The sequence below is a fragment of the Pristiophorus japonicus genome, chromosome 6 (assembly GCF_044704955.1).
Source record: "Pristiophorus japonicus isolate sPriJap1 chromosome 6, sPriJap1.hap1, whole genome shotgun sequence".
In the NCBI taxonomy this organism is placed as follows: domain Eukaryota; kingdom Metazoa; phylum Chordata; class Chondrichthyes; family Pristiophoridae; genus Pristiophorus; species Pristiophorus japonicus.
The window spans coordinates 242,813,868-242,838,172 of record NC_091982.1 but is presented as its reverse complement, the minus strand read 5'-3'; the positions used below and the strand labels follow the sequence as shown (position 1 = coordinate 242,838,172).

Genomic DNA, 24,305 nt, shown 5'->3' with positions numbered 1-24,305 from the left:
AAGTACACCAGATTCGATCACAGTCTGCTGAACTAGCTAACGGCAGCCAGCGGAGAATGCTACGACTGGTCTAATTACTTCTGGCTGTACGAGTTCACCCTTCTAATGGTCACCTGCACATGTGCAGATGTAAGATGAGGAAAGGGACCAGGTCCACTATGAGGCCAGGAGTTAATTTCCAGCGTCCTGCCCACACTCTGTATGCAGGTACGCAGATGGATGCCAGCCATCTGGGTGCGCCTGCAGCCCTGCTATACCCAGCCCAGCAAACATTTAGGGTCTGAGAGTAGGAGAAGTGACTTAGCAAGGAAAAAGTGTTAGGACGCTAAGTTCTTTGTCCAAAAGCCCGCACGTTCTGAGACTATAACTTCTCAATGAATTGTTCTGAATTTTAGATCATAACATGGGCTTTGGGCATTAAATAGCCATCCAGCCTTCACTGGCAAGTTCCTAGTCTTACTGTGATTCCAACACTAATAACTATGAATGCTCTTTTCCATCAGGAATTCACCCAGCTCTTTTTCAAATCGTATAAAGGTTTTCAATTCCCCCTCCCCACTGCTAATCTCTTCTGTAGTTTCATAATTCACATATTGGAAAAACATTGTTATATTTATGTTTCTTGGACACAGACACCTGATAACTGTATTCCCCACTACTGCAATCCTGAGAGCAACAGAAGTTTTCCAGTATCTCGTTTCTTCTAAACCAATGCACCCAAAGTTTAAAAAATAACATTTCTGCTTCTCGGTATTTGCGGTTTATTCAGAATTGTGCACAAATTATTTCACAGGATTTCACTGCTGTAGTTATCGCATATGAATTGAGATATATAATAGAGGATTGGCTTACCAATCAGAGAAAACTCCATTTTACTCTATTGTGTGTTTCAGACAAAAATGGCTGACTTGTCAAAGAATGCTGGACTTTTTCTTCCAACAAACCATCTCCCCACACTACAGCCACTGCCCAGCCCCCCTGGATCGATGCAATACTTGGAAAATGGTCAACTGAACCAAAACATTGCTACAATCATCGCTCAAAATAATTCTGGTGTACAGGCGATGCTTCGAGGAAAACTCAAGGCCCTGGGTGTAAGCTTATTACCCGAAGTGGGAAATATTGTTTAGAATTTTGTTAAATACAATTCGTAGAAAATTGCTAACCCAAGCAGTCAAATAACGATTTAAACACACAAGGTGTTACGTTGCAAAATAAAACGGTGTTGACGTAATTTGAATGAGTTTGTTATTTGATGTAAGATGTTACCCAGCTGTACAGACCAGAAACATCCCAGGTTTGGTATCTGCGCTGTATGATGTGTTAGCTGTCCTCAGCTGGAATGACAGAAGGGAACCTCCAACTGGGCTCAACATTCTCAGCTAGGAAAGAAAATCAGGTGGATACTTAGTGACCCCTGCTGTTAAAAGTGCCAAAATGCATATATAGTCAGGATGGGATTGGGCATGGCTGTGATACCACGATAGGTGAATAGCTTTGCTGCAGTTACTTTCTTGATCTACATTTGAAGTGCAGTCACGCGGTTCACATATCAAAGGTCAATTGGGGTGTTGGAAGAAGAAGTGAAAATTAGGAATAAAATTCTGACAAGTAAATTTTCAATTTTTGCATCTCTAATATAATTTGGAACAAAATTTGCGTTTAGTGAGCAGCCCTCGAAGAAAGCTGCCACAGAGAAGGTTGCCTTTCGTGACGCGTCTGTTTGATCAGAGTAGAATAATCAGGAATCCCTAGTTCTCACAGAACAGGGAAGCAGGAAGTGAAGAAATAGAAAAAGAAAATGCTGGAAATACTCAGCAGGTCAGGTAGCATCTGTGGAGAGAGAAACAGAGATAATGGCCCAGAAATTCCGGCCTCCCCGGTCTGTACAGAGTGTCTACCGACCCGGGAAGGCATCACAAAAGCCAATTTTCAGCGCACAATGCACATGTGCTGAAAACCGGCTTTTCCGATCTGTCATTAATGATTTAGATGAGGGGATTAAATGTAGTATCTCCAAATTTGCGGATGACACTAAGTTGGGTGACAGTGTGAGCTGCGAGGAGGATGCTGTGAGGCTGCAGAGCGACTTGGATAGGTTAGGTGAGTGGGCAAATGCATGGCAGATGAAGTATAATGTGGATAAATGTGAGGTTATCCACTTTGGTGGTAAAAACAGAGAGACAGACTATTATCTGAATGGTGACAGATTAGGAAAAGGTGAGGTGCAAAGAGACCTGGGTGTCATGGTACATCAGTCATTGAAGGTTGGCATGCAGGTGCAGCAGGCGGTTAAGAAAGCAAATGGCATGTTGGCCTTCATAGCGAGGGGATTTGAGTACAGGGGCAGGGAGGTGTTGCTACAGTTGTACAGGGCATTGGTGAGGCCACACCTGGAGTATTGTGTACAGTTTTGGTCTCCTAACCTGAGGAAGGACATTCTTGCTATTGAGGGAGTGCAGCGAAGGTTCACCAGACTGATTCCCGGGATGGCGGGACTGACCTATCAAGAAAGACTGGATCAACTGGGCTTGTATTCACTGGAGTTCAGAAGAATGAGAGGAGACCTCATAGAAACATATAAAATTCTGACGGGGTTAGACAGGTTAGATGCAGGAAGAATGTTCCCAATGTTGGGGAAGTCCAAAACCAGAGGTCACAGTCTAAGGATAAGGGGTAAGCCATTTAGGACCGAGATGCGGAGGAACTTCTTCACCCAGAGAGTGGTGAACCTGTGGAATTCTTTACCACAGAAAGTTGTTGAGGCCCATTCACTAAATATATTCAAAAAGGAGTTAGATGAGGTCCTTACTACTAGGGGGATCAAGGGGTATGGCGAGAAAGCAGGAATGGGGTACTGAAGTTGAATGTTCAGCCATGAACTCATTGAATGGCGGTGCAGGCTAGAAGGGCCGAATGGCCTACTCCTGCACCTATTTTCTATGTTTCTATGTTTCTATGTCAAGCTCCAGCTTGACTGATCAACCGCATCTCGGGAGGGAGGACATTTGCAAGGGCAAGATTGTGGTATTTACCCACATCTTGCCCAGAATATGTCCTCAAAACTCTTGCGCCTGACAAAAGCAGGTGCATAGCCTACTTTTACAGGCGGAAGAGTCCTAAAACACACTTAAAACATAAAAAGTAAAATTAAAAATACACATTTTATTTTTAAAAACCCTGCCCACTATATTAAATTTATTTTAAACCATAATTTAAAAAACTTTTTAAAAACTTGGAAATTTTTTTTTCTTGAAGCTATTATTAACTTTAATTTCAATTAATTTTAATTATGTGAGGTGTGGTTTTTATTTTTTATTTGGTGTTATTGTGTTTGGTTTATTTTTCAATTAATAGCAATGAGAAAAAAAACAGTAAAAGGGAATATTATTTGAAAGGGGAGAAATTACTACATGCTGCGGTGCTGAGGGACCTGGGGGTCCTTGTGCATGAAACTCTTTTAGGAAAGAACAGTGACCCTGACGTGATTTGAACACACAACCTTCTGATCTGGAGTCAGACACACTACCGTTGCACCATGAGACCAACAAAAATCTATCTATCTTAAGATTTGAACACAGATCGTTGAATTCAAAGTCCAGAGTGCTCACCATTACACCATTGAACCAATACCTCCTTGTGCATGAAACTCTTTTGAGTTTACCTGCAAAACATAAAAACATTAAACGGTGCCACCCGGCCTGGGTGACACTCCAGACATTTACAAGGCCCTTTTTTTTTTTTTTTTTTTGGGCACTAAAATCAAATTTTCCTTTTTTCCAGTGCCCCCTATAAAAGGAGAGGGGGACACTAAAAGCACCGGCAATTAAAACAAAATAAACTTTAAAACGTAAAATCAAATTAAAATTTGGTTGCCGGGCGTGATGATGCACTCCAGTCCCTCCGGTGCCCACCTCTCGTCCTTGTGCATGAATCCCAAAAAGTTAGTTTGCAGGTGCAGCAGGTAATCAGGAAGGCGAATGGAATGTTTGCCTTCATTGCGAGAGGGATGGAGTACAAAAGCAGGGAGGTCTTGCTGCAACTGTACAGGGTATTGGTGAGGCCGCACCTGGAGTACTGCGTGTAGTTTTGGACACCTTACTTAAGGAAGGATATACTAGCTTTGGAGGGGGTACAGAGACGATTCACTAGGCTGATTCTGGAGATAAGATTATGATGATAGATTGAATAGACTGGGTCTTTACTTGTTGGAGTTCAGAAGGATGAGGGGTGATCTTAGAGAAACATTTAAAATAATGAAAGGGATAGACAAGATAGAGGCAGAGAGGTTGTTTCCACTGGTCGGGGAGACTAGAACTAGGGGGCACAGCCTCAAAATACGGGGGTGCCAATTTAAAACAGAGTTGAGAAGGAATTTCTTCTCCCAGAGGGTTGTGAATCTGTGGAATTCTCTGCCCAGGGAAGCAGTTGAGGCTAGCTCATTGAATGTATTCAAATCACAGATAGATAGATTTTTAACCAATAAGGGAATTAAGGGTTACGGGGAGAGGGCGGGTAAGTGGAGTTGAGTCCACGGCCAGATCAGCCATGATCTTGTTGAATGGCGGAGCAGGCTCGAGGGGCTAGATGGCCTACTCCTGTTCCTAATTCTTATGTTCTTACGTATGTTCTAATTGAGAATACTGTAGCTGATTGGTTGAGCAGTCACACGTGACTGCATCTTCTGCGTGGGAACCTGGAGGACAGGAGCATGCTTCGCAGCATGGGAAGAGAAGGCCTCTCCACTGGAATCGCAGGCTCCTCCCAGACCACCAGATACTTTTGTAGGAATGTTTCAGGTTGGAGGCAATTGCCCGCGGGAAGCCTCCGACCGCAATTTCAGGGCCAATGTTTCTGGTTGATGACCCTTCGATGACCCTTCGTCAGAATCATAGAATGATAGAAAATTACAGCTTTGAAGCCGGTCATTTTGGCCCATCATGCCCACAAGATGCTTTCAGAAGTGGAAAAAGTTACAGGTGTAACAGATTTTAAGCAAATACAGGGGCAGAGAAAGGGGTGGGGGAGCACGAAAAAACAACATGGAAGGTCCTTGATAGGGTGGAAGGCAGGAAATATTAAATGACAAAATGTGTGATAGTACAAAGCAAAAGAAAATGGTAATGGGACAAGTAAAGAAACAAAAGATGAATCAAAAAGTTTAAATGGGAATGGCAGTATCGTCAACAGCTGCCATGTGAAAACATTTGAGCAGGGATTTTGGTCTAAACTTGTTGACGTCTATGTTGAGTCCAGAAGGCTACAATCATAGGCAGTCCCTTGGAATCGAGGAAGGCTTGCTTCCACTCTTAGCATGAGTTCTTAGGTGGCTGTACAGTCCAATACGAGAACCACAGTTCCTGTCGCAGGTGGGACAGATAGTCGTTGAGGGAAAGGGTTTGCCGCACGCTCCCTCCGCTGCCTGCACTTGATTTCTGCACGCTCTCGGCGACGATACTGGAGGAGCTCAGCGCCCTCCCGAATACACCTCCTCCACTTAGGGCGGTCTATGGCCAGGGACTCCCAGATGTAGTGGGGATGTCGCACTTTATCAGGGAGGCTTTGAGGGTGTCCTTATAACGTTTCCTCTGCCTGCCTTTGGCTCGTTTGCCGTGGACTAGTTCCGAGTAGAGCGCTTGCTTAAAGTGCCTAATTGAAAGATGCGGTGCTATTTCTCGAGTTTATGTTAAGCTTTGTTGGAACAAAGAAAGAGGCTGAATACAGAGAGGTGGGAGTGGGAGTGCAGCGGAGAATTAAAGCAACAAACAACTAAAACAAAAAGCTCAGGGGAACATTTAAGGTCTGAACTGAACAAAGCGGTCACCCAATCTGCATTTAGTCTGTCCGATTTAGAGGAGACCGCATCGTGAGCAGTGAATACAGTTAAATTGCAAGAAGTACAAGTAAATCGCTGTTTCAGCTGGAAGGAATGTTTGAGGCCCTGGAGAGTGGGACGAGAGGAGGTAACAGGGCACGTTGTATCTCCTGCACTTGCACGTGAAGCTGCCATGGGAAGGAGCGATGCTGTTGGGAGTAATTGAGGAGTGGACCAGGGAGTCTCGGAGGGAGCGGTCCAGTGGGCTGAATAACCTCCTTCTGCTGCTGTTTGGTTCCATGACTCTGTAATAAAATGCACATTGGGTCAAATTTTCATCATCACCACATAGGCGTTAAGCATTGCCAAGAAAATCTGGAGGAGAGAATTACACATCCCTTTCAGAACCAGCCAGATATTCCTTGTATTAATTTCAATGGTATGGGAATCAGGCGGATTCTGTTACTTCCCCACCAGAATTTCCTTGTCCGCTCGACTCAGCCACAAATCTGCAGCAGTGTAGCAGAATAAGTCAAACATTTCAAAAGTTGAATTTCACCTGCACACCACAAGCGATTAGCAACCATCTATTCCTAGTGTTGCCGCAGCATTAACTTTACATTCACACCTTTATTACAAAAGGAGAGAAGTGGTCTATGAATTATGCTGTTCTGTTTTTTTCCCCAAATTCTACAATAAATCCAGAAAATTAATAGTTCAAATTCAGGATTTCTAAGTTGGGAATGTGCGGCATAAAGTGCACAGAGTTGAAATCAGTTGAAGTGAATACTGGAGTCTTTCAATAGAACGGGCGGGTGGTCTGCACCGAGAGTTTCACGTCAAGGTGGCAAGTTGTAACTCTACCGTTCCTGCCTGTTTATAATTTGACACAATTTTCTGTTTCTTGCAGATAACGGAGATCGTGACGGGTATCATCAGCATAATCATTGGAACGGTGCAAGTCATCCGTGGCCCACTTAATTCCTTCACTGCCTTTTCCCTAATAGGAGGGACACCCTGGTGGACTGGAGTTGTTGTAAGTACCGCTGACGAATACAAGAACACAAAATTACGGGCTAGGATATGTCTTGCTGCCGTTCGGTGGGAACATACCGCAGCAATTGTGTGTTGGCAACTTTCTGCAAAGAATGGTATAAACAATCAGCGTCCGAAAGTGTCCCCTTTTGATAGCCCAGTTAGCGCCTCTGCGGGGTAGCTCCGCGCCCCGTGATTCGCACCCCCCGGCTGGCGTACACCCGGCGATAATGTCATCACCGTGCTGTCCGACCCCTTACCACTCCGTGGTGACCCCATTGCACCCCGTGGGCTACCAAGGCTGGCACAGGCAGGTATCAGAACCAGCTTCACGAGGCACGAAGCTGGCGGACATCCGCCGCCGGGGCGCCCCTTTAAGGGGAGGCCTTTAGTGTCCCGGGCCGCCATTTTATTTTGTCGGCCAACACTTGCGTCGGTCCGACATTGGCTACCCTCGCATTGACCTGCCTGCCATCATGCTGCCGAGCACTCCGTTATTGGTCCCAAGCCACAGGCCCAGTCAATTGCACTCCTGGCGGTCAAGTGGCTGGTTACTAAAGGGCCAGCAGACTGTGCAGCAGCCCTCCCCTTTAAATAGAGGGAGGGGCGTTGTAGTGGGCCAGCTCCATGTGGATGCTCCAGATAGCGCTGGTCTCTTGAGCGTGGCGCTGGGCTGAACGCCATGCTCTGGCCCCGGGAGTGTCCCTCCAAGAAAGGGTAACACTGGAGTCAGCTCTCTGCGTGTTTGGAGGGGTGTACATGTTCAATTCCGCGTCGGGACAGACTTCCAGGCCGGGCGATAACAGTCCCTGCCCGGAAGGTTACTGCTCCCAATTGGGGCGCGGGGCAATTGCGGCCCCTAAAACAGACGTTAGACCCCTTGCATATGTTAATGAGAGGACATAGCCCCTGTTTTAGGAAGCCTCTGCCAAATTGGACTTCGTTGAGCAGCCTGCTCCTCTTCAGTCTTCTTGTAATCGAGGCTGCCAAGGAAACGGCCACCACCAAAAAAGTAAATTATTTTTGCAGCTTGACATAGAACCAGGAAGAAGAGCAGAGCTCCTCCTGGCTCCAGGAATACCCCTCAGTTCTGTTGCTGCCCACCATCTGACCCCCTATATTGTTCTTCCCCACCCCCCGAGACATACCTCATGCCTCTGCCAGCGTGGCAGGCGGCCCCAGATGAATCCCTCAGAGATGCGACAGGCACCAGCAGCTTGTAGAACGTATTCAGATGAGGCTCGAGGTACATTTGTTGCAGACCTGAAGCTGGATGGTACCACTTTCTATCTCTGTCCCTAAGTTCTATCCCCTGCCTGATCTCAGCTAGGATCGTACTAAGGAGTTTATGACTGGCCTCATAACCCATCTCTAGAGAGGGGAAGATTCTCCTAGGTTCCTTTTTCTTATCATTATTCATCAACTCCAAACAATTAAATAATCAGGTAGCAAAAGGGTCAGTGTCAGCTCTGCTGCCCCACCCCTATGGCCCAATCCACTGCAACATTCATTCTCTTTCACAGTTTAAACAGGAAGAATGGCTATCTGAGTGAGGAACCAGAGGGAGGCAGAGAGATCATGGATATTGGGTCTAACACAAGTCTATAGCTTGAGCGGGGCTGGGGAGAACTTAGAAAAGACAATACCCCACATTTCAATGGCTATTATATTATTTTAAGTTTGCGCTCTAACGTGAAATGTGTTTCTAAAGTTTGTTATTGCAGAGTCCCTTGCTGTAGCTGTTGACAAATCACCAACTGATTGTAAGGTAAGTACTTGCTCAAAGGATGGTTTTGACATTGTTGGTTTACAAATAGTATTATCACTCAAGATGACATACTCACAAGATGCTGTTACTGGTTATTTAGTCACACTAAACCGTTGTTGATTTAATTTGCACAAAATGAACACTATAGAATAAAGTGAAGGGATCAGATGGTGCAGTGGGTGAAAATCTTAACCTTCCATATCTTGATCTTGAATTCAAATCCAGACAATCAAAGTGGATGAAATTTACCTTACTTAAATGGCACTTGAATGCTGGAAGAGGTGAGCCAATGTATTTCCTCCTCTCGAACCATTGTACAATTGCAGCCAGATAGAGGATGAAAGACAATTCTGTCCAATGTTGGACTAGATAATAAGGCTAACCTGTGCTTTGTTTAATATGGAAAGTTCAATGGGATATTGTAGGTGAAGCTGTGCACTGTATTTAACCCATGCTGTATCTGACCTGGGAATGTTGGGCGGGACAGTGTAGAGGGATTTTTACTCTGTAACTAACTCGTGCTGTACCTGCCTTGGGAGTGTTTCATAGGGCAGTGTAGAGGGAGCTTTACTCTGTATCTGACCAATGCTGTACCTGACCTGACAGTGTAGAGAGAAGTTTAGTCTACATCTAGCCTGTGCTGAGCATAACAAAGGAGTACTTGATGGGCCCACTGGAATCCTGAAATAGAAAGTCTTCCATTTCCAGCAGTCATATCCCTCACCGTGAGGAGCACACAATTCAACAAGAGTGTTATCACAGTTAAATGGAAAAGATCCAACTCAGGTGCGCAGTATCAAAACAAACTACTCACAGAATAGGTATAGTGCGATTCACCTGAAGGCTCACTCTACAGCATCCTATCTCAATCTGAAACTGCTTTTATTATCTTTATAGTGACATCACAAAGATGGCTGCTCTACTTACCTTGCAGTGTGTGTTGGCGCAAAGATATTTATTGAAATAATCTGAGTTGCAGTTCTCAACGAACTCATTTGAAATCACCAAACAGTATAATGCAGCCTCGTTAAATACATGACACCATAAAATTTGTGGTATAGGCAGAATTCATAAGTTATGTCTAATAAAGCCTGTCATTTTTTGATATATTGACACCAATTTCTCAGCTCTTTACCATAATAATTCCTTGCTCCTGAAAGTCACTTAATTTCCTCTAGATTCTTTTTACTCTGTCAGCTCAAGTATTTGCCCTCACCGGCTTTGTTATTTCCTTCAATCTTTTTTCAAAAGCTTCAATTAGGTCACCTGGAAGTTTCCTCTTTTAAAAAAAAAATATAGTAGATCACATGTAGCCTGGAGAAGGATTGGGTTTGATGGGCTGAAAGGCCTTTTTCTCCTTCCATGTTTACAATGTTATTGTAATATGTTTGTTCTCAGGTTAGAAGTTGTCTGGCAACCAAAATTATCAGTGTCATTTCCCCCTTTCCAGCTGTAATGTATTATATAAACATAGCAGTTGGAAAACCTTAACCTTTCCTTACACCTTAAATGCCTGATATTGGAATCATAGTTGCTGGCCTCTTCAGGACAATAATATACAGAGAGGTAGATCACAAGACAAACATGCTTTCATATATTTGACCTCTGTCATCATTGTAGAAATTTACTTTCACGTGACAAATGTTACTCGAAATACAGTTAGATTCCATTTTGGGAGAGGCAATACACTGGATGAATGAATTTGGATGGTGCTAGTTGCCATTTGTTATTGTAATCTTTCTGAAATCTAAAGCTACCCTAAGACATAAGAACATAAAAACATAAGAAATAGAAGCAGGAGTAGGCCCCTCGAGGCTGCTCCACAATTTAATAAGATCATGGCTGATCTGATCATGGCCTCAACTCCACTTCTCTGCCTGCTCCCCATAACCCTTGACTTCCTTATCATTCAAAAATCAAAAATCTGTCTATCTCCAATCGACTGCCTCCATTCGCTCACTTTCACTGTGTTTATGTACGATTATTCTGTGATGTACATTAATGGAGCAGTTCTGGATATATTATAATATAAGTAGGTTAATAACACATTGTAGTGTAAATAAAGAGAAACTGTTTCCAATGACTGAAGGCTCGTTAACCAAAGGGCACAGATTTAAAATAATGGGCAAGGGAAGCAGAAGCGACATGAGGCAAAACTTCTTTACACAATGAGTGGTTGCGATTTAGTTTAAACTGCCTGATGGGGTGATGCATCCACATTCAATAGTAACCGTCAAAAGGGAAATTGGATAAATACTTGAAGGAGAAAACAAATTACAGGGCTATGGGGAAAGAGTGGGGGAGTGGCAGTAACTGCTTTGCTCTTCGAAAGTGCTGGCACAGACACGATGGGCCGAATAGCCTCCTTCTGTGCAGTACTATTCTATGATGCTGTGATTAAAATTGTGCAGAAAACAATGGTATGGGAACATGTTAATCCATACAGTAGCAAAGTAAGATATACCCGACTGTTACCTGTATTGCTGAGGGAGCATGATTATTTTTGTGGAACACACTAGACCAGAAGTATAGATGTTAGGATGATTGAACACCATGTAATTTTGTTTGGTTGCACTGGGGTCAGGGGCATAGGTTGGAGTAGGAGCAGGCTTGATGAGCCAATTGGCCTTTTCTTCTTTTCAAGTTTTCTCATGTGTTCTGTAATGATTCTGTTTCCAGATCAAAGGTTGTTTATCAATGAACATCATCAGTGCCATTTTATGCTTACCCGCTGTAACAATTTATGCCGCAAACTTTGCATTTCTTCCATTTTGTTCTTTTACAAGTCATTGCTTTCGATATCAGGTGAGGATCAAATTGTATTGATACTGAGCCATAAATAAGCAATATTTTAAATGCTTGCTGTCCAACTGAATTTATTTGTATTTTACATTTTACAGAGTGGCAGCATTGAATGTTTAGCCATACTTCTAGTGCTGGCACTGCTTAATGCGGCAATATCCATTGCAATTTCAAGTTTTAACTGTAAAGCTATGACTTGTTGCAACACAACACCAGTGGTAAGCTAAGTAATATATTGATCAATTGATTTAAGTCTCTATTGGCACTGTTTATGCACATATGTATTTTAGCTTAACCCATCTTAGAAAAGCATGCATGGGTCCACTTTAACTATTGGGCATCAACACATCGACCACCTGTTTTATACCCCACCTAACTGAATTCAATGGAAAGGCAGCGCATAAAACAAGCGGCCAATGTGTCACTATCTGCTTTACACCCGACAGGAGCAGTTAAAATCAACCTCCCACAATTTTCAGAAGATAAAAGTTAAGCCAAAGAAGCGCTCTGGGCTGCATTAAACGAGATGCTGTCTTTTCAGATGAGACAGTAAAATGTGGCCCCCTCTGCATTCTTAGGTGGATGTTAATGATCCCAAGACACTATATTTTGAAGGCGAGCAGTGGTATTTTCCCTGGTGTCCAGAACAACATTTATCCCTCAACCAACATCACAAAAATGGATTATCTGGTCATTATCATATTACAGTTCATGGGAACTGGCACAACTTGGCTACAGCATTTCCTGCACAACAATTTTGACAATAGTTCAAAATAACTTAATTGGTTTAGAACACTTTGGAACGCCCTAAGGTTGTGAAAGGTGCTACAGAAATGCAAGTTCTTTCTTTTCCTTTTTCTTTCTAAACACGTTTTAATAAAAAAGTCAACAATGATTTCCAATGCAAATATGTTTTTCTGACCTTTCCACTCCAGTTTACTCCTGAGTGATGTATGTGTATTTTGGTGCTTCTGTGAATATCTGGTTTTGTGTTTATCTCTGTGTGTTGCTATGCGGTGGATGGTGAAAGTTTTTGTTAACTTCTCCTGGACTATATATTTCTTTGAACCTGAGAGTTCTTTAACTAGTGCCACATTATAGGGAAGATTAAGAGGAGTTTTGATGGCAATGTTCAAAATGATGTGGGTTTTATGTGGTCAATTAAGGAACATTATTTCCATTGGTCAGTGACATTAAATAAAGGGCATAATTGCAGATCACCAGGAATGAAGGGAGAAATTTGGGATATTATTTTATACAGATGGGTATTGGGCAATAAATGCAATGGTGGAAGCAGTGGACAGGATAAATTTTAAATGGAATATGGCAAATACTTATAGGAATAAAGGGAGAAGAATGACGCTAAAGTACAACATGCATTTAAATAGCACTTTTCATGATATAAGGATGTCCTAAATTATATTACAGTCAATTAAATACTTTTGTAGTGAGTCACTATTGGAATGGAGCAAATGCAGCAATCAATTTGTGCAGAACAAGGGCCAACCAACAGCAACGTGATTAGGGGCCAAATCGCCGTCACTATGGGCATGTACGATGTGCGCATGCACCCGTCGAGACCTCGCAAGTGCGGGCTCTTGATGTGCAATGCGCATCTACTGAAATCTGCCACTTGCGAACTGTGAAAATTTCTTTTGACATTTCCAATGCATCCCCGGTAGAAGGGCCTTTGTGGGCAGAGATTTGGGCTAATTGCCCAACTTTTTCCCAGCGAATGTCCTTCAAACTCTTACACCTCGCTAAAGCAAGCGTAAGGCCTGCTTTTACCAGTGTAAGTGTTTTAAAATGTAGAAAGATTACATTTTATCAATCACTTTTATTTTAAAAACCCTGTCTATTAAGGCAAGTTGATTTTACCCCTATTTAAACATTTATAAATAAAATAAAAAAATAAAAATTTGTCTAAAACATTTAATTAAATTTAATTTCAATTAGTTTGAAATATGTGAAATGTTATTCCTATTTATTTAAAATCTTATTATAAAGATGTGGTTGCAAGGTGACCAAGGCTGGGAACTAAATATTCAGGGGTATTTGAAAACTCAGAAGGACAGACAGAAAGGAAAAGGAGGTTAATAAAGGATGAGATCAGTACGTTGGTGAGAAACGATATTGGCTCAGAAGATCAAGCTGTTGAATCAGTTTGGGTGGAGATAAGAAATAATAAGGGGAAAAAGTAATTGGCGGGCATAGTCTATAGGCCCCCTAACAGTAGCTACACCGTTGGACAGAGTATAAATCAAGAAATAATGGAGGCTTGTAAAAAAGGAATGGCAATAATCATGGGCAAATTTAACCTTCATATTGATTGGACAAAGAAAATTGTCCAGGGTAGCCTTAAGGAGGAGTTCACAGAGTGTATCTAGGATAGTTTTCTTGAACAGTATGTTGTGGAACTAACCATGGAGCAGGCTATCTTAGATCTGATACTGTGTAATGAGACAGGATTAATAAACAATCTCTTAAGTGAAGGATCCTCTAGAAATGAGCGATCTAAGCATAGTTGAATTTCAAATTCAAAATTGGATCTCAAACCAGTGTCCTAAGCTTAAATGAAGGAGACTACAAATGTACAAAGGCAGAGTTGGCTAAAGTGGACTGGGAAAATAGATTAAAGTGTGGGATAGTTGATGAGCAGTGGCAGACACTTAAGGAGATATTTCATAACTCTCAACAAAATATATATTCCAATGAGAAGGAAGGACTGTAACTAATTAAGGAAATAAGGGATGGTATTAAATTGAAAACAAGGGAATACAATGTGGCCAAGACTAGTGGGAGTCCAGAGGATTGGGAAACTTTTAAAAGCCAGCAAAGAATGACTAAAAAAATAATAAAGAGAGGAAAGATAGGTTATAAAAGTAAACTAGCACGAAATATAAAAACAGATAGTAAGAGTTTCTACAGGTACATAAAAAGGAAAAGAGTGGCTAAAGTAAACGTTGGTCCCCTAGAAGATGATTAATAGTGTGCAATTAATAATGGGGAACAGGGAAATGGCAGAGACTTTGAACAAATATTTTGTATTGGTCTTCGAGGGAGAAGATGCTAGAAACTTCCAAATAGTGGATAATCAAGGGGCTATAGGGAGGGAGGTGGTGAGAAAATCAAGGCCTGGCTGCAGGCATTGGGATGGTCAGAGGTCCACTTCATGGAAGGAGGAGAGGTCAAAGAAGTGAAAGTGCCCACAGCCATTGTGCACACCACGTGCTCGACAGAGACTCCGCTGTTGAGTGGGGCCAGCGGCCGGGGGAGGCCAGAACATCACCAGAGAAAGGAAGGCCAGGACGTCGCTGTAGGAATGAAGGCCAGGACATCACCGGTGGAATGAAGGCTAGGACGTTGTCGGAAGGATGGAGGCCCGAACATCGCCGGAGGGATGGAGGGCAGGAGGTCGCTGGAGGAATGAAAGCCAGGATGTCCGATGGGAAGGCTCATGCATGAGGGTGAGAATTGAAGGTAGGGCCCAAACCTGTGGTTGAAGCTGGTCGGAGGCTCACCACCATTGAGATCGCTGGGGATCAGTTGGGGCAGCTGATTTGGCCAGTGGGGAGCGAGAAGGGAGAGTCCCGTTGGGGGGACGTGGCAGCAGGGTGGTCAATCTGAAAGGTAAGTCATGATTAGGGGATGGGAGATGGGCAGTGGGCCCTTGCAGCATTCCTTTTTAGGTTAGGAAAATACTTTTGGGAGTCGAAGATAAGGGTGCTTAAGCAGTGGGGGTGTGGGGGTGGGTGTGGCGTTGGGAGGAGGTTGAAGGAGAAAGAGGTGAAAGATGGTAGCAGATGGCTGGAGGAAGTTTTGTTCGGGAAGAGCTCCCTAGGGAGCTGCTATCCCATCCGCCATCTTGAAACACAAAGGGCGTTGCTCAGCGCCGAGCTTATGACTCACATCCCGCCGTAGGCAACTAGGTCATACAGCACTGCCTGGTCTCCATCGTCTTGGATCCACTGGACCTGGAACATCAGGATCCTCATGGACAACTGCAACAGTGACAGACCGGAGCGCAGAACCGCCATCGTTGTTCGATGTCGACATCGCTGCCCTAAGCAAGACTTGGTGGGCAGGGGAAGGCCACCTCAAAGAACAAGGTGAAGGTTACACCTTCTTCTGGAAAGGCAAACCAGAAGAAGAACGGCACCTCCACGGAGTTGGTTTCGCCATCAAAAACGAACTGGTCGACCGCATCAGCGACTCCCCCTGCTGGATTAGCGAACACCTCATGACTCTCCGGCTCACCCTATCCCGGAAGCAATGCACCATAGTTATCAATGCGTACTAACACTCGACGCAACAGATAAGGCAAAAGAGATATTCTACTCCAGCCTTGAACAATCCCTGTCCCGCGTCCATTGGACGACAAACTGATTCATCTCAGCAGCTTCAATAGCAGAGTCAGCAAGGACACAGACCTCTGGTGAGGTGTGATCGGCAGAGAGAGGGTAAGGAAAAATATTCCAGCGGTACCCTGCTCCTGATAAAATGCCTAGAACATGAACTTGTCATCACCAACACCTTGTTCTGCCAGAGGGACAAGTACAAGGTATCTTGGCAACACGCATGCTCCAGCACCGGCACCTGCTTGACTACGTCATAGTTTGAGCAAGGGATCGCAAGGATGTGTGCATAACCCATTCCATGACAGGAGCTGACGACTGCTGGATGGATCACCGCCTAATCCGTTTTATCCTTGACATTAATATAGCCCCAAAGCGACGACGGCAACTGAAGCAATGCGGCAGAAAAATCAACGCCGGGGCACTTAAAGGCAAAGGTAAGAGAGTCCTATACAGCCAGCACCTCACTGCCAACCTGGAGATGCTCGATGACCCTGAGAGGCACTGTGCCCATAGCGCCTGGTCTGCCCTCCAGGCCACCATAACCATTCCCTGTGAAGAGCTGATCGGTCACTCAGCCAAGAAACACCAGGGGCTAGATTTTCCACATTTTCTTTGCATGCATATCACCCACTTAACGCCCATTTTAACGCTGAAATTACGTATAACATCCATATAGCATCCATTTAGCCACAAAATGGAAACTGAGGCCCATTTTTCGGACACTTATCGCCGAGCGTTACTTTCCCCAAGTGCGTAACTCCGGGAAAAAATAATACCGCCTGCCCACCATTTTTGGGTGGAATCTTCAGAATGGGCAAAATCAATGCCCATAATATCGCCCAGCGTTAGTTTCTGCATGGAATTAACGCTGAGATTCAATAATACCGACCACCCACTTTATTTTGTCGTAAAGATCACATTTGCCGAAACTGATGTCCAGGAGATCGCCCAGCGTCACTTTCACCACCTCGCACACATATCGGCCACAATATCGCTCGCCCAAAAAAATGCCATGAAAAAGTGGAACTAACCGGAACTAATCACTGCGTTATGGACGCCATGTTCTAAATCACATGTCGCATTATTTAAAAGGCTACTTTGCTTCAACCTCAGGGGAGTTCTGATGTACTCTGGAGGTGTTTGGAGGTGATGTGAACATCTGATCAAACGTCTTTTTCAGTGTGAATGATTGGAATTTAATAGGTGTCTTCGTCTGGACATTCATTCCTTGTGACCAATCAGTGGAAACCAGATAGCTACTGCAATGGGCCCTGTCTTTTTTCTGCCTCTCTTGATGACCAATTACATGCTGCAGACTCGAGATGGCAGAAGGTACACTCCACAACATTGTGTGCCTAATGTAAGACATGCCAGACTGATGAGGAGGACCAGACGTTACAACCCCCACCCTTCCCCACAAGTACAGGGAAAAGCTGTCTTACCTCAACTTGCTCGACACCACCTGCCTTCGGGGACTGCGCTTCCACAAAGATGTTATCACTGAAGTATGCCAGCTTATAAGGGGAGATCGGCAGCCTGCTAGCACCATCAGTACCGCACTGTCATTGATGTCAAAGTCACTGTGGCACTGCTGTTCTACGCGTCGGGTATTTTCAGGCCACAGCTGGTGACATTTGCGGTCAGTTTCAGCATGTCACACATTGCTGCATTAGACAGGTCACTGAAGCCCTGTACGCATGCAGGATGAACTTGATCAGCTTCCCTATGATCAGGGAGGCTAAGACTGAGAGGAATTTAGGATTCTACCGAATTGCTAACTTTCCCAAGGTGCAGGGAGCAATAGACTGTATGCACATTGCAATGCGGGCAACATTTCAGGATGCAAAGGATTTCAGGAACCACAAGTGATTCCACTCACTGAATGTGCAACTCGTTGTCGACCACCAGCAAATTATTATGGCAGTGAATGCTAAATTTCCAGGCAGCATCCATGATGCTCACATCCTGCGTGAGAGCACTGTATCTGACTTGTTTAACAATCAGCCACAAGGTCAATTGCTGGATGCTTGGTGACAAAGCATATGGCTTTGCCACTTGGCTGATGACCCCCCTGCGTGACACCCACACCAAAGCCGAGAGGCGATACAACGAGAGCAATATCGTGGAGAAAACCATTGGAGTGCTTAAGCAGCACTTTAGATGCCTGGACCACTCAGGAGGCGACCTCCAATACCACGCTGAGCAGGTATTCATGGTGGTATGCTCCATGCTGCACAACTTGGCTATCAAGAGGGGACAAGAATTGCCAGAAGAGTCTGACAGTCCACCTCACCAGAGAAAGGAAGAGGAGGACGAGGAAGTGACCACTGACATCGGCCCAGACAATCAGGCTGACACTGAAGCCATGCCCCTGCCCCCCTGTAGACCACCTGAAAGGGCCACGGGTGGCATGATAGCTGCAAGACTCTTACGTCAGGAGCTCATCAATGAGTGGTATTTACAAAGCTGACACACTGCTGGGTGTGCAGATCATGCATCAATGGTGGGCATCACCTTGGTGACAGTTAAAATTTTAGTTGATTGAAGTTAAGTGTAATTATAACCTTTGATGTTAAGGAATCACCAGTGTATAACGGTGCAGCTATCTGAGTCAATGCGCAACAAAGTTTTGTTAAATAAAAAACATTTAACCCGAACATTTGTCTGAAATCATAAGTATTTCTGTAAAAACCAACCCTTCTCCCCTCCTGCCCCCGCTTCTCCTCCCCACCTCTACCCCTACACCCTTCCCCTCCTGACTCCAAACCACCTGGCCGAGGAGCTCCTCAGGCGATGCTTCATTGGGGTGGCAGGGTCGGGAGGTGGGATGACGGCCAGCAAGTTGCTTGGATGGATACGGGAGAGGACGATCCCGAGGTGGGAACGTGCTCTGAGCCAGAAGCAAGATGTTGCTCCTGGCTCTCGTGTGTCGTTGGCAATGGGGGTGTGGCACCTTGGGGTGCAGTGCCGCGCTCCAGGACCACTGGGAGGCCTCTGCCACCAGGGTTCCTGGCTAACAGCTGCAGGACCTCATCATCCCGTCCATGTTATATGTTTGTTGGATAAACGCTCGGTGCCAACTATATTCTTGGTGCTTAGTAGGCTTTTTGCTGCTGCTGAATCTCCCTCGTGCCTCCCACAATAGCTAAACAAGCACAAACCACAGCCACAACGCTTTCAGTCTCTCTCTCTGTCTCTTCTTCTGCGCATGTCATGATGACCCTTGACCTCCTGAATCACGGGAATCGAGCGTTGCCATGTGGTTGCTAAGGATGGCGACACTTTACGGCAGAAAGTCAAGAGAGATTTAATGCTATCACCATTTCATATCGCTCGTGGTAACGCCTAATTTAAAAAATGGAGACTAGGGGCTTTGAGAAAGGTTGACAAGCCGTCAATCTGAAAATCCATTTTTATCGACCACGCCGGAAATAACGGCCATTTTTGGGCGATCTGCACAAAAGTGTAAAATCTAGCCCCAGGACTGGTTTGATGAGAATTACCAGGAGATCCAGAAGCTAATAAACCGCAAGCACAGGGCATTTTTGAAATTAAAGCAACAACACAACTCGGGAGCAGCAAAGCAGCTTTACAGACAGCTGAAGGCTGAGGTCCAACAAAAAACCCGCCACCTAAAGAATAGGTGGTGGGTAGAGAAAGCACAGCAGATTCAGCAGCTGGCCGACAGCCATGATGTGCGAGGATTCTTCACCGCAGTCAAGTCCACCTATGGCCCAAGCACCCAATGCCCCACCCCACTGCTGGCCAAGAATGGGGAGACACTCATCAAGGACACCAAGACAGTCAGGGCCCGCTGGAAGGAGCACTTCGAAGATCTGCTTAATTGAGGCTCTGCCTTTGACACGAGTGTCCTCGACTCCATCCCACAACATGCAACCCGCCACCATCTCAGTAAAACCCAACCTGGCACGAGGTAGAAAAGGCCATCCACCAGCTCAAGAATAATTAGGCATCAGGAGCAGATGGAATCCCCGCTGAGGCACTATACTATGGCGGAGAGGCACTATTGGCACAAATGCATGACCCCCATCTCTCATCTGGAAGGAAGATCTCAGAGATGCAGTAATCGTGACCACCTTTAAAAAAGGCGACAAGTCCGACTGCGGCAACTACAGATGAATCTCCCTGTTGTCGGCAACTGGGAAAGTCATCGCTAGAATCCTCCTCAACTGTCTTCTCCCTGTGGCTGAGGAGCTCCTCCCAGAGTCACAGTGCAGATTCTATCCAATATGGGGTACAACCGACATGATCTTTACAGTGTGACAACTGCAAGAGAAATGCAGGGAACAGCACCAACCCTTGTACATGGCCTTCTTTGACCTTACAAAGGCCTTTAACACTGTTAACCGCGAGGGACTATGGAGCATCTTCTTCCGTTTCGGCTGTCCCCAAAAGTTTATTGCCATCCTTCGCCTGCTCCACGACGACATGCAAGCCGTGATCCTACCCAATGGATCCACCACAGACCCACTTGACGTCCAGACCCTCTTCTCGATCTTCCTCGCTGCAATGATCCACCTCACGCGCAACAAGCTTCCCGCTAGAATGGAACTAAACTATAGAACCAGTGGGAACCTGTTCAACCTTCGTCGCCTCCAGGCAAGATCCAAGACCGTCCCATCCTCTGTCGTCAAACTAAAGTACGCGGATGACGCTTGTGTCTGCGCATATTCAGAGACTGAACTCCAAGCCTGTGTCAACATCTTCAGCAAGGTATACGAAAGCATGAGCCTTACACTAAACATCCGTACGACAGTGGTCCTCCACCAACATGACCCTGCCGCACAGCACTGCCTACCAGTCATCAAAATCCATGGCGCGGCCTTGGACAATGTGGACCACTTTCCATACCTTGACAGCCTATTATCAGCAAGGGCAGACATTGACAGCGAGGTCCAACACCGCCTCCAGTGCAGCAGCACAGGCAGCCTTTGGTTGCCTGAGAAAGAGAATGTTAGAAGATCAGGCTCTCAAATCTGGCACCAAGCTTATGGTCTAGAGGTCTGTAGTGACACCTGCCTTCCTGTATCGCTCAGAGCTGTGCACCATATACAGTAAACACCTCAAGTCGCTGGAGAAATACCACCAATGATGTCTCCGCAAGATCCTGCAAATCCCCTGGGAGGATAGATGCACCAACGTCCGTGTTCTCGATCAGGCCAACATCCACAGCATCGAAGCACTGACCACACGAGACCAGCTCCGTTGGGCAGGCCACATTGTCCGCATGCCCGACACAAGACTCCCAAAGCAAGCATTCTACTCGGAACTCCTACATGGCAGGCAATCCCCAGGTCTGCAGAGGAAACATTTCAAGGATACCCTTAAAGCCTCCTTGATAAAGTGCAACATCCTCACCAACACCTGGGAGTCCCTGGCCAAAAACCGGCCAAAGTGGAGGAAGAGCATCCGGGAAGGCTCTGAGCAGCTCAAGTCACATCGTCGAGAGCATGCAGAAAGCAAGCGCAGGCAGCAGAAGGAGCACATGGAAAACCAGACACCCCATCCACCTTTTCTTTCAACGACTGCCTGTCCCACCTGTGACAGAGACTGTAAGTCCCATATTATACCGTACAGTCACTTGAGAACTCACTTTTAGAGTGGAAGCAAGTCTTCATTGATTTTGAGGGACTGCCTATGATGATGATGCGGAGTGAGGAACAGTGATCACATGAGACTGTCACTAAAGAAGTGATACTCAGTAAAATAATGGGACTAAAGTTGGACAAGTCCCCCGGACCTGATGGCTTGCATCCTAGGGTCTTAAAATAAGTGGCCGCAGAGATAGTGAATGCATTGGTTGTAATCTATCAAAATTTCCTGGATTCTGTGGAGGACCCAGCGGATTGGAAAAACACAAATGTAACGCACCTATTTAAAAAAGGAGCCAGACAGAAAGCAGGAGACTATAGACCAGTTAGCCTAACATCTGTCGTTGGGAAAATGCTTGAATCCATTATTAAGGAAGCAGTAGCGGAACCTTTGTAACAGCAAAATTCATTCAAGCAGAGCCAGCATGGTTTTATGAAAGAGAATTCATGTTTGACACATTTTCTGGAGTTCTTTGAGGATGTAATGAGCATGGTGGATAAGGGGGAACCAGTGGATGTTTTATATTTGGATTTCCAGAAGGCATTCGATAAGGTGCCACATAAAAGGATAATGCACAAGATAAAAGTTCATGGGTTTGGGGGTAATATTTTACCATAGAGAGAGATTTGCCTAACTAACAGAAAACAGAGAGTTGGGATAAATGGGTCAATTTCCACTTGTCAAACAGTAACTGATGGGTTGCCGCAGAGATCGGTGCTAGAGCCTCAACTATTTACAGTCTATATTAAATACTTGGATGAAGGGACCGAGTGTAATGTAGCCAAGTTTGCTGATGATAAAGATGGGTGGAAAAGCAGATTGTGAGGAAGACACAAAAAATCTGCAAAGGGATATAGACAGGTTAAGTGACAGGGCAAAAATTTGGCAGATGGGAGTATAATGTGGGAAAATGTGAGGTTCTCCTCTTCGGCAGAAAACATAGAAAAGCAAATTATAATTTAAATAGAGAAAAAAAATGCAAAGTGCTGCAGTACAGAGGGACCTGGGGGTCCTTGTGCATGAAACACAAAAGGTTAGCATGCAGGTACAGCAAGTAATCAGGAAGGCAAATGGTATGTTGGCCTTTATTGCAAGGGGGATGGAGCAAAGATGTGCTGCTACAACTGTACAGAGTATTGATGAGGTCACATCTAGAGTACTGCGTACAGTTTTGGTCTCCGTATTTAATGATGGATATACTTGCATTGTAGGCTTGTCAGAGCCTACGTTAATTCTGGACATGTGGGGGCTGACTTATGAAGATTGGTTGAGTAGGTTGGCCCTGTACGCATTGGAGTTCAGAAGAATGAGAGGTGATCTTATCAAAACCTAAAAGACAATGAGGGGGCTTGACAAGCTGGATGCAGATAGGATATTTCCACTCATAGGGGAAACTAAAACTAGGGGGCATTGTCTCAGAATATGGGGCCACCCATTTAAAACAGAGATGAGAAGGAATTTCTTCTCTCATAGGCTTGTAAATCTGTGGAATTCTCTGCCCCAGAGAACTGTGGAGGCTGGGTCATTGAATAAGGTGGAGATCGACAGATTTTTGAGTGATAAGGGAATAAAGTTTCATGGGGTGCGGGCAGGGAGCTGAGACCATAATCAGATCAGACATGATCTTATTAAATGATTGAGCAGGCTCGAGGGGCCAAATGGCCTACTGCTGCTCCTATTTCTTATGTTCTTATGTTATGTGTTTTTGGGTGTATCCTCATTCATAGTATTGCTGATATCCACACAAACAGAACTCGCATTTACTCTGCATGGAGATACGCCATTTTCATTATTTCATTTGGCTCACATGATCCCAGTCTCCACATATACTCCTGGAATACGTGGGCTCATACGCTGGACTGTGCAGCTAGGCCTCAGAGTGCAATTCTACATTCGTCTGGGACCAACAGGTATTTTCGTGAAAATCTGTTGGCTTGGAGTCATCTGCCCGCAGGAAGCCTCTGACCGTAATTTTTGGCCCATTCTGTTTAGCAGTGATGTTGGTTGAGGGATAAATGTTGATAGAACTGGCAGAGAGCTAGCAGAAGCATCGGTGGCTAAATGGGCAAAGTGGCAGGAGAATGACTCCAAATGATTTGGAGAGTTGACAGAGCCACGATGGGCTGAATGGCCTCCTTTTGTGCTAAAATTTTAAAATATTCCATATATTCATGTAGTTGTTTCCTTTTCAGCCGAACATTCTGATGTACAGCAACCCATTGGCACAACCGAACCCCTCTCTTCAGCTCAATGGCAATCCTCCTCCCTACATGACAGTGATGGAAAATGTGTATGCTGGATAGGAAAATGTATTGTCATAATTCTATTAGCATGAGTCAATTGCATGCTTCTTTCAGAACTTGACCCAATATTATTAGTATGTATCTAAAGATTAGTATGCTCTGAACTCTTTTTGTTTTGTTCTTGGGCTTTAGGTTGTACTGCCAAGGCCACATTTATTGCCAAAACACTAGTTACTTTGAGAAGGTGGCAGTGGGCTTTCTATCCTCGGCTGCTGCGGAGGGCTTTAAGTTTCACCAACATATAGCGGTTGAGAGTCCCATGTAGGCCATGCAAATTAGGGGTGCAGCATCACAAATGTGTGAACCAGCATTGTTCCAACCATCCAGAAGTTTGATAGCCGTTTATTTCTGGTGACATTCCATTTGTTCCGAGATATATTCAATTCAGTTTTGCAACTAACCATGGTGCATGTAGGGTCAAAACCATGGTTTGTCTCATGTCCCCACCTGTCTAGTCAACCTGCATGTCTGGAGCACTAACTCTTAAAAATCAGGGTGATAAAAAGTTGGCAGCCCATTTTACATCTTTCCCAATTTGAAGTCAATGGATGTAAATGTCGGGAGAGATGTAAAACTGGTAGCCAACTCAATATCGCCGATTTCACATATCG

General features: G+C 44.8%; 1 protein-coding gene across 1 annotated transcript; it reads left to right on the top strand.

Moving 5' to 3' along the window:
- Nucleotides 1-899: 899 nt before the first annotated feature.
- LOC139266279 (membrane-spanning 4-domains subfamily A member 4D-like) lies at nt 900-23,694 on the top strand. Its single transcript, XM_070884106.1, has 6 exons — nt 900-1,094; nt 6,726-6,851; nt 8,562-8,618; nt 11,298-11,423; nt 11,519-11,638; nt 23,569-23,694. The coding sequence occupies exons 1-6, from the start codon at nt 900-902 to the stop codon at nt 23,692-23,694; spliced, it is 750 nt and encodes a 249-aa protein (XP_070740207.1).
- The last annotated feature ends 611 nt before the right edge of the window (nt 23,695-24,305 follow it).

What these genes read in the sequence shown, in the direction of transcription:
- LOC139266279 (XM_070884106.1), top strand. Translation starts at nt 900, where the DNA reads ATGGCTGACTTGTCAAAGAATGCTGGACTTTTTCTTCCAACAAACCAT. An exon ending in GAAAACTCAAGGCCCTGGGT is followed by an intron (nt 1,095 to 6,725) that starts GTAAGCTTATTA and finishes TGTTTCTTGCAG; the next exon opens with ATAACGGAGATCGTGACGGG. An exon ending in AATCACCAACTGATTGTAAG is followed by an intron (nt 8,619 to 11,297) that starts GTAAGTACTTGC and finishes TTCTGTTTCCAG; the next exon opens with ATCAAAGGTTGTTTATCAAT.